This window comes from Micropterus dolomieu, linkage group LG16 (assembly GCF_021292245.1).
Source record: "Micropterus dolomieu isolate WLL.071019.BEF.003 ecotype Adirondacks linkage group LG16, ASM2129224v1, whole genome shotgun sequence".
In the NCBI taxonomy this organism is placed as follows: Eukaryota; Metazoa; Chordata; class Actinopteri; order Centrarchiformes; family Centrarchidae; genus Micropterus; species Micropterus dolomieu.
The window spans coordinates 923,563-935,057 of NC_060165.1; the positions used below are offsets into that span (position 1 = coordinate 923,563).

Consider the following 11,495-nt stretch of genomic DNA (forward strand, 5'->3'; position numbering starts at 1 on the left):
CACACACACACACACACACAAACAAATTTAGGTTGCCCCTGGTAGAATTATTCCTGATGCTTTTCTTTAAGTTACTTATTAAATTAATTGTTATTATTCCAGCTCTCGTGGCTGTGAAAAATTCTCTACAGTCAACCATCTCCTTCAACCCCCTGTTAACCGGCCAGCAGACATCTCCACCGGACAAAGCAATCAGTTCCTTTCATTTTTTAACTCCTTATCAGGATCAGGATGCTCTCATAGAAGCCTCTCTAATCATTACAGTAAATTGTTAAAGAAAACACTCAATAAAGACAGACAGAGATGTGACCCAAAATCATTTTATCATAGTTTGTAATAATACAGCGCATTGAGGATCCAGACGTTTCATAGAGGAGACGGCATATGTCTGTATTTTAACAGACTCATGTCTGCAGTGGAGTTCAGACACTTCACATAAACCACAGAGTTGCAGAGCAACATAAGGCTTCATGATCAGAGAAAATTTTTATATCATGTCAACATTTAAGTCCATACTCACACACTCACACTCTCACTCATCCACTTGAGCTCTTTCTCTCTGTCTCTGCTGGAAGTCTGCATAACAGGGTCAATCTGCTTTTAGACCGGACCAGTCAGAGCAGAGCTGGATATCACTGTCTGATTTATTTTTTATTAATTTATTATGATTTTTATAAAGTGCCATTCATGTGCCATTTAAATAGCAGCAATGTGTCAAGGTACATGCACACCTGGCATGTAAAGAGAATACATGCCAGGTGTGACAGGATGGCTGGAGAGGGATCAAGGAGACACCAGAGATCATCATGTCTCAGCAGATTAATGACACCAGGTTTCTTTCATCGGCCATTGCTAGTCCTTTCCCACAACTGACTTTAGCATATCCAAGCACCACTCCAAGCTGATTTTCCTTTCCGACTCGACTGATTCTGACAAAGGCCATGTTGGACTGAATTCTGAATAGTCAGACCCAGCCGCAGGTTAGGTATTGATTTCCTTCAGGTTGATCTAAAAGAAGAGTCTGAAGCTCAACATGGCTGTGAAGCCATCTGCAGATGGGCCAGGAGGGGGAGGGGGGGCATTGACAATGACAACATGTTAAGACAACGCTGCTACTGTTTCTTCTTGATCTCTCCGCTGTCGTCCTTTATTGCCCCAACTTCTCTTCAGATTGGCTATTAAAGAGACTGATGGTTGGAGAGAGACACAGGAGACAAAGTTTGAAATAAACACAAGCTCTGGTCAATAGGCATACAAAGACTTGCAGAGATTGTCTTGCTCACACACATGCACACACACACATAAGGCAGTCCTCCAAGGTGATACTGACAGGCTGTTTAGCATGCAGCAGAATGTTCTCCACCTGCCGTCATCTGATGGGTCTGGTCCATAAATTCAATTCCATTTTCCACACTTTTCAAGGCTCTCTAACCACAAATAATTACACACCCACACACACATGTACGTCCGCATACACACACACATCACACATAGACAGAGGCTCAGACAAGAAGAGACAGAAGGTAGAAGGAAAAAAGTAGTGAGGGATCAGGAAGCAGAAACAGAAAATTAGTCACTTGTCAGGTGGTGCATGGGCGTTCTGCTCTCCTGAGTCTTGTCTGATGGAAAAAGGATCTGGGCTTCAGGAATGAAGCAGTGCTTTCAGCTGTTCTACACCTCCTCACACACATAGAGAGCCAAGTACAGCGTGATTATTCAGAAAACCTCTACCTCAATGGCCTGATGGTCCGGTGTTGTGCAGAATTCTTGCCTGCCGAGAACTGCATGCACCTTTGCGGGTGATAACGGTCATTTATGCTGAGAAAAGAGGTGGAAATTATGCATCTACCTCTTCAGGTCCTTTTCAGACAATTTGCTCTGCTCATTGATCAAATGCCAAATATATTTATTAAATGTTAAGAAATGGTACTTCTAAGTGTATTAAAATATTAAATACTCTGAACGTTCATAAAATATATACTTCGAATCATTTATCACCATTGATGAACCCCACAAAGAATATTATAGCTTTTAAAAGCAGCATTTGGAGGTGAATGCAATTCTCGGCAGGCAGGCTATTTGGCAAAAAATATTTGGCAAACTATGTGGGTAATCAACATTGTAAGCAAATGACAATGAAAATATGAAATATCATAGAAATGTCAAAATACACTGGAGGGGGGCTTTAAATAACTACTAACTGCGGCTAACTATCTAATCTAATAAGCTAAGTCAGCTGTACAATTAGTGGTCATAGCTGACTCAACTGGGCACTGAGCCATCTCAGCTCTTGAACGAAACGATGAAGATACCTGAAGTACTTGGAATACTTTCAGGTATCTTCAATCAAGTCCAGTTGCCCTTTATTTAACCCTCCTTGATTAAAACACCAAGATTTCTTACTTGGGCCTTCGCCTTTATAGTTCTGGAATCAAACAAAGCAACAGCTTTCAGTCTTTTCTCCTTGCTGTCAAACACAGTTATTTCTGTCTTGTCTTTAATACATTGAATCTAAGTAAATCAGGGTCATCTGTATAGCTAGGATAAGAAATATTATTATCTTGCATGATTTAGCCTAGAGGAAGCATATGCAGGTTGAAAAGTAGAGGCCCGGAACACACCCTGGGGTAAGACAGGACCATAAGTCATAATTAGCTTTAAAAAGCTATTTTATACTGTATTTCTACCTGCACACTCCCAATGTTGAACAGCAAAGACAAGAACAGGATGGAAGGAGCGAGGACACAATGACAGACATGGTTACACAGAGAGGTGATATGGGAATACTTGATACTCAGCAGACATAAGGGGGGAGAAATAATGAGAAGAGAAAAAGAAGGCGGAGAGGAAGGACAGAGCGAGGGATATGAGAATCCGCTTTAAATTTCCCAGGTGGCCGAGGGCGAGGAGATCTATTTTTTACTGCTGAGAGGACCTCCAGACCTCGATACTGTCTGCCAGCACCCTTAATACTAACTCAATATTATCTCATTACTGACTCCTATTTAACTCAGTGTTAACTAATTTTACCTGTCCATTCATACCCTGTTGGTTTGTACAGACAGTCAGAGGCAAAAGTGAAGCTGACCTACTGGAACAAAGAAACCAGACTTAACGTCTACAGCCAGGCTAGCAGGTATGTGAGGCTGTATTTAGGCACGATGGTGCTTTGAGTGAAATGCTAATGTTCCCATATTAATCATTTTAATTTAGCATGTTCACATGCTAACATATGCTAATTAGCAGTAGGGCTGCAACTAATGACTATTTTGATAGTGGAATAATCTTTCAGTTATTGAATCGAAGAAACAACTATTCGGATTATGAATCGCAAAATTACTATACTATAATGGGAGACTAATGTGTGATTGTGACACTGAATCTGTGTAAACGTAACAGTCGAAATATCTGTGTTATCCAGACTTGTGGGACGTGTCTCTGTGGGATGATATGATTGACCCTAAAGCGGGATAAATAATAGGCTCACGGAGCTCTCCTCACTCATTCGAGCATACATGTACACGGCGTATGTGTGTTGCTGTGAGTCCTTCTGCAGAAGACTTGAATAAAATTCACAGAAAGACCAGTGTTTGCCTGAGCTGTATATTTGAAAACTGGAATTGCCATCACATAGCCAGGGGCGCCGAATAGGGGGGAAAAATTAGGACAATTCCAAGGGCCCTTGACTGACAGGGGCCCCAAAAAACAGGTAAAAACTAATATCAAATTATATTTATATAAACCATCATCATTGAGTATTTTAAATACAATAATACAATTAATGATCTCTTTGTTTTTGGCAATAGAAGTTAAATATCCCCATTGACCAAAAAGTAAACATCTATATTGGCCGACCACCCCCCTGTATCTGCATGAAATCCTGCCTTAGCGCACTGATCAGTGACGGTGTTTAATTGCAGTCAGTAGATGCGCCAGAAATACAGTGATCACAATATTGCATAGTAAACCAAAATCTGGTTTTCAAAAAAGGAAAGAGAAAAAAGAGAGAGAGGAAAGACAAAGGAAAGGATGTCACTCTGTAACCCAGTTTTTCACCACGAAAGGTGGGTATACATTCTCCATCTTCTCAGGTAGGTCAACGATTTACATATTTTGCCGCTTGGAGCGAGCCTCAAGGTGGATTACTTTCAGGAGAAGCGCTTTGTTCTCCAACGTAATTTTCGTGCATGCCTGTTCAATGAGCGAAAGGCGGCGGTCATAGTCGGAGCTAGCATTCTGAACCTCTTTTATATGGTTCCCCAGACTCACTAAAGATGCCTTGGTAGATGAGAGAGATGCCTCCAAATCATTAAATTGGTCAGTCTTCGTCTTACTTAAACACCATACAGCAGAGAGGATATTCGTCTCTGTCCCTGTGTCAGGCTTGTTGACACTACCCAACACCGACACTGGGCCACAGAGGCAGGTCAGCTAGCTCCGGGAGCGCTTAGTCATCTGCATGGGTTTTATCCTGCTTCTTCCCCTTTTCGGCTTTCGGTTTTGTCATCTTGAGGTTATCAGGCAAAGTGAACCATGAAAGAAAACTGGAGAATCAAGTAAAATATAATATGAAAGACCGAGTTATTTCAATTATGGAGAGGAGATCCCGAAAAACACGTCTACTCCATGAATTGAATTGAATTGAAATATCTTTAATGTCCCCGAGGGGCAATTTAGTTCACAACATGTAGCCAACATATACACAGTCGTACACATAAGAACACATAAGAACATAAAAACATAAGATAATAAATAGATAAAAACAACAAATACACATATCCCTATAGTTTGTTGAGAAACCCAACAGCTAATGGTACAAATGATCTCAGATATCTGTTGGACCTGGCATGTTTTCGGTAAGTATACCTCCTTCCTGATGGTAGTAGGCAAAACTAGTAGTGGGTGAGTGATGTTAGCCAAGATGGCCATTGCCCTTTGTGTGGCTCTGGCCTCAAACATATGCTCAATACTGTTAAGATCGGTGCCAATTATTTATCGACATATGCTTACAGTTTTTCCCAATCTGTTTTTGTTAATTACACTCAAATTGCCAAACCAGCAGATCATAGCATGAGTTAAGATTGACTCAACAAAGGATGCATAAAAGACTTTCAGAAGTGATCTATCTACGTTAAACATATTCAACTTTCTTAAAAAAAAAAAAAAAAAGAGTCTCTGATTGGCTTTTTTACATATATAATCTGTATTGGTGTTGGGCTATCACTTTCCCTCAAAAGTACCTGTTTGCGAGTACAGAAAGTATGAAATTGTGTAGTGTTTGGTCATTTACAATAATTTCAGAAATGATCAGTCCAATCACTCTCCAAATCCACCTTGTCTGTCATTGTAAAAAGTACAAATTAACTACTCTAATACTAATACTAATATTTACAGTTCGAAAAATAATAAAATGAAATACCAGTCCGTATTATTAATTAAATTATTTTCTCAGTAGTTTTATACCTACTTTTGTGTGCTTTTTCATCTTTCATCATCTAACACTAACACTACTAGGCATGCCCTGATAAAAAGATGCTGTAGTATATTTATGGCTTAGTATTAAATGCACTTTTTTCCACTTTAGAACACATATTTAACATCATTGAAAGATTATAAATTCAGTTTGTGTGTGTGTATATGTGTTTGTCACTGACCTAGTAAGCAGGTGAGGGGAGAAGGAGGCGGGGTTGTCCTGTTCAGAGAAGAGAGGCATGGATCCTCCCATCAGCCACAGTCTGACTGACATGATGATCACCACCTGGAGAAAAGGGGAAATACACAGTGCAGTCAGTGCAGTTACAATTCACCAACAATTTCTTGTTATGGCAGCCAAATTACCTCCAATAGACCATTTACAATACACACTTAAAAATGGAAGCCAATACTGAAATCTAACATAGGATGAGAACAGGGCAGGGCAGCAGGACGACACTCAAATGTAGTAATTAGCAATGCATGCAGGACCACCACTATGATACTTTTCAACATAAAATAAAATACTCACATATCCAGAGATGAGACAGGCTCGTTTGATGAATGGGCTGCAGATATGGAAGAGGTCCCTGCGTCTGGAGCCAGACAGGTGACTGAAGGACAGTTAGACATACAGAAGGTCAGTCTGACTTTTATCTGCAGGCTTAAGTCAGCAGTGAGCACTTTCAAAAATAATTGTATTTAACTTTTATTTTAACCATTGTTAAAATAAAAGTTAAATACAATTATTTTTGCTGTTAAAATTAAGGTTACATTAAAAAAAATAAAAAAATAAAGTCAGCAGTGCAATACAATCAAAATTTAAACGCTTATGTTCTCACAGGCGATATGACAGAATTGAGACCAATGAAAAAAAATTCACAGGATGAGGAGGATTTTGTTGTCAGAATTTGTTGATATTTTTGCACCAGTGTTTTTTGGTGCTCTTAAAATAGTCAGCTCCTTCACTGTGAACAGAGTAAAAATGACAACATTTTTATATTCCAGTATATATCAGGGCCCTTACAGCGTGTTCCATGTTCTTACATTCAGGACTAGTTCAGATTTTAAGGAATTTTAAAATAATTTTAAAGAATGTTTCTTAAGTACATGGTAAATCCCTTACAGCTTATGTTTCCGAAAACCACCTGTAACTTCATGTAAACAGGAACAGCAATTTAATAAAAACGTAAAATGTGACATGTTATTTACTTAAGACTAACCACTTTTTTTTTTACAAAAAGCTGAAATAATGTTGACATGAGCTGTTACTTGATCTCCTTAGATTGCCAGTAAATGAGCTTAAATCCAATAAAGATTTAATAAACAACAAGCAGCACTAATAAAATAATAAAGCATCAACAATCACTTGAAAATCGATATTGCAGTATAGAATAATATGCAGTGAGGGGGAAGAGAGTTCTAACGTTTGGATGCAGCGTAGGAGAAGGCCCCGGCATCCATTCTGCTGAGGGTGATGGCTAGTGGCAGCAGACCTGCTGTGGAAGACCGAGCGAGGTGGAGTCAAAGTCTGAAGGAGGTCTGTGTGGTAAGCGAGGGATGGATTGTGGAGGGCTCTGAATATTAATAATACGATTTTAAAGTGACTCCACTGGGAGACACAGGGAGCTAGTGCAATTGAATCAGCTGGGGAGTTGAAGTCGATAAGTTTATTGGGGATGCCTTACAGTAGTCAATGCATGATGTGAGAAAAGCACTGACTGTGACTTCTATAAAGTGTTAGGTTAAAGCAGGGCGTGGTCTGGAGATGTTTCGCAGATGGAAAAAGGCAGACGGGGATACTATGTTTATTTGTCTGAAGAAAGAGAGGGTACTGTCCAGGTTGATATGGCAACCGGCAGCGCTTGTAGAAGCAGCAGCCTGTAGCTCCTTTAATCTTCGCTACACTTTTGTTTTTTATCTGTTTTTTTCCGGTTTTATTGCCAAAAAATGTGTTACCTCAGGGTTTTTGGATTAAAGAGCAGCAGACCACGATCCACCTGGCCCAAACAACCAGACCAGGCGCCACGGCAGGTGTGGTGTGATCGCTCAGAGGAGAGGAAAGAGAGCCAGGAGAGGGGCCATGCTGGCCCAACTTGGATTTGATTCTGCTCCTAAAGAGCTGGTTTGGACTAAATGGGACTCATGTTAACCAAACAACAGAATTCAGAGACTGTTGTGCCCACATTGTTGTAGAGAGCTGCCCCATCAAAATCCCGGATCAAGCACTCTGCAGGTGGTTCATGTTCCGAGCTGTCAGCGCAAGACTCTGGCAAGATGAGAGGAAGTGGAGTCTGTGTTTTACATCGATGATGCTTGGTGCTCAACCGCAGTCAAGATGGACTGTTTCCCAAGTGTCAGACTCTTTATTCATAGTTTTCACGTGACGTCACACTCCAATGAAAATGCTCCCTTGGAGGGTAAAAAGACGTTAATTTCCGTTGCCTGCCAACCAATAGGCCTATGCAAGTTTTAAACTGTTACTTTGAGTTTGTTACTTTTTGCGTTGCCAGAATGCTGGATGATTGTTGTGCTTTCGGATTTACTAATCAAGGAGACAAGCCTGGGCTGTTTTAGGTGAGGGATTCCCCAGAAGTAAAAGCAAAAACATTAATGCAGTCCGAGCGGCGGCAGGGAGCTGGCAGTTTTTAACGGTAGAAATGCGGCAGCGGATGCTGTAACGTTATGCGGATCAGATATGCCTGATTCTGTTTATAAATAATAAACAGAAGTGGCTCTAACACTGAACCTTGTGGTACTCTGTGGTGAACTCTGGATGTTTCTGACCAGTAATTTTGAATTTGAACAAAATCTGAAGTCTGATCTGCAAGGAAGGAGGCAAACCATTGATACACGGTGCTAGGCCTGTCACAATAACTAGTCCATCAGACATGGTCGCAGCGGGCCCCAGAAGCGGCTCTGCACTCCACAGAGAATACGCAGCAAGTCTACTTTTGATTGCACGCAGCACGGAGCAGATCGAGAGTCTGGTCAATTTTCAAAATAAAACACCCCATGCAGACTACTTCCAGAGTTTCAACAACTCTGCCTATGACTGCTATTCCTGTAAAAACCTTCATGCAGACTTTGTGCGGACTGATTCCAGCTCCCAGTGAGTGAACACGGCAGCCAGACCCGGGACCAAGCACAATTTCTGAGACCGACGGAGTCTGACCACTGGGAATACAGTACGAAGGGCGTTTTCTTGCCGGTTTGGCTCTTGTGACCCCAGGGCTGAGTCAATTAATGTAATGAGGCTGTGTTTGGTTCTGTTCATGTCGTGTTTACTTGGAGGCTGATGAGCGCCCTCCTGGCGTCCCTCTGCCCCTGGCCTGAAAACCTCCAGTGCTTAAGTAAAGGTGTAAACCTAAACACACACTCCGGTGGTCTGAGTTCACAAACGGGCAGAGTAAGCTCATTTGAGCTAATTAGGTAATGGCAGCTAGTTAGCAGCAGTTAGCTGACTTGCTACATCAACAAGTAACGCGATCTATCAGGGAACTCCACAGAGCAGAGCAGCCAGGAAAAGAGAAAAGTTGCCGTTTGAAGTATTGAGAGGCAGAGTACACATTGTCAATTTTGGTATTTTCATGGTATTTGTTGACAATAAGAAAATATTGAATAACACCTATATTTTTAAAAAATACCTGGCTGCACAAACCCAAAACACAATTTCTCTTACTGGTAACAAAATGTGTTACGTTCCCAAGTCTGTCCTCTCCATCAAAACTCTGTTGACGAATCGGGCCCCAGGCTATCTCAAATCTTGACTTTCAGATTCATTACCTTTTTCATTTGTTTTGTGACCTCTCAGTAGCTTTGTCATTTATAAAAGTCCATCATTTATAGCATGTGTGCGTCTGCTTTTCTGCAATTTTTAGAACAAAGTCAACCAGGTTACCACCCATTCACCCATATTTTTATCGATCCAAAGATCCAGCCATGGTCATTTATTAACTCTCCCTCCAGACCACATGGTCCTATCCATGAGCCTGAGGTTGAAACTAAAGATGAAGCTCTCACTGTAGAAAAAGGCAGCAAGAGAATAAAATGAGGGGGATCAGTCAGATAGGTAGTGAAAGGAAAGCATGGAGAATCCATTCAACACCCCATCACTTTGAGATGTTCCCCTTGTGCAGAGCTTTCAAAGCATTGCAGAGACGGTGAAGAGAAGAGCTCTCACAGGAATTCTACAGACATTCTGTCTGTCTCACAGCCTGTCTCATTTGTTTCATCGCTGCCTCTCTCCCCAGCTCTCTACTCCCTTTTTCACCTTTTCTATATTTGTCTTTGATGATGTCTTTGCTCTTTCTGTTCTGCTGAGGTTTGCGGCACCAAGAGACAGAATGACAAAGAGGAGTCAGACTCTGCATTCGCCTGAGTTACCATGAAAGAGTTTGGTCCAAAAAAAAGGAGGCTGTTTTCCCTGCCGATCACCACTTAAGTTGTTTCAAAGGAAGCACGGTGCACTTAATATTTTTAATGGGCTTAAAACTCACACAAAAATGCTCTCAATACAAATATCTAAAGGCAAAAATTGTTAAATGGTCTGTATTTGTAGAGTGCCTTTCTAGTCTTTCCGACCCCTCATAGTGCTTTACACCACATCACATTACCCTTTCACACATTCATACACTGATGACAGAGGATAAGGTGCGAACTGCAAATCAGAATGGAAATATCATTTATGCACATTCACATACCAACAGCACAAACACCGGGAGAAATTTGGGGTTCAGTGTCTTGCCCAAGGACACTTCGACTGGGGGAGCAGGGGATCGAACCACCTTCTGCTTAGTACCCCCCTGAGCTACAGTGGCCCCAGTGACATGCACTCATAAAGAGATTCCAGGTAAAAGCACTAATCCCTTCATGATTTGGGTTTTTATCCTATACCAGTCATAAGGAAGGAGATATACTAACATTAATAAGTAAAATAACTCAATATAGGGAAAAGTCCCTACTATAATGTATTTTTGTTTTTATTTTTCATGACAATTCTATATGTGATCAAAGCTGTAGGAGGCAGAGGTAGAGTTACATCAGCTGACTTATGCTAAACACACATCACAACAAAAATACATCAAACTCCCTGTATGCTGTTTGAGCTTGGAGATAGACATAGTTAGACATCAAATGCCTGAGGGGCTAAATAATCCTCCCTATTAGAAGCAGAAGCAGAAATATTTTATTGATCTCCGAGGGGAAATTCCTTTGTCACAATTGCTCAGCTTGCCTGTCAAGGAACAGATATAACAATAAAGTAGGAAATATGATGAATAAAGTAATTTAAAATATAAATATAAAAAATAAATATAAGGTAGTGTGCAAATTTCCAGTATTTTACAGCAAGCAGAAATGTAATGATAAATAGTAGTGATGAATTAAATAGTAGTAGCAATCATGAATGGATACAAATATAAATATAATGAACGTAATAATAATAATACTAATTTTACTAATAATTTACTAAAGGGTTACGTGAGTAAAAACGTGTGCAAACCTGATATCAACTGCAAATTAGCACGTAAGCTGATCTACTAATGGTGTGCACGCAGAATGACGTTTTTTTAAAAGTGCAAGATAGCACCTGTTGTTCATTTACTACTTTTGCCTTAATGAATATGCAATTTGGGGTTTAACATGCAAATACATTTATTTACTACACGCAATGTGATCTACCAAGCCTAAACGCAATTTCATGTGAGTGCAACAGCATCTGTGTTTAATATGTTTGAGAGGAAGGTGCAAACCGCCAAGTGTTGCAGAGATGGCTGCTGTTATTGTTGCCAGAAGGAGACACAGCCTTAATGAAAGAAAAGGTAGAGAAATTAACAATATTAGATAATATTATTCTATATCTAATATGTAGAAATAAAATTATTTTATTTTATTTATTCGATGAACTATATGATAGAATATTTTTTGTATTTTCCTTTAGCTTTGGCAGTACTGATGTATTAACATTCATGACCTGACTTCTTTTCTCCGTGAGATGGAAGAGTTTCGAAAGTTGCGTGGCG

General features: G+C 40.3%; 1 protein-coding gene across 1 annotated transcript in view; it reads right to left on the minus strand.

The window, feature by feature from the left end:
* Nucleotides 1-11,495, minus strand: part of LOC123985193 (protein O-mannosyl-transferase TMTC1-like) — a 155,120-nt gene that overhangs the window by 49,364 nt on the left and 94,261 nt on the right. Inside the window, exons 5-6 of the mRNA XM_046072634.1 lie at nt 6,005-6,086; nt 5,655-5,758 (exon numbers count right to left, since the gene is read on the minus strand). Of these exons, the coding sequence (XP_045928590.1) occupies nt 5,655-5,758; nt 6,005-6,086 (186 nt within the window). The remainder of the gene's footprint in view (nt 1-5,654; nt 5,759-6,004; nt 6,087-11,495) is intronic.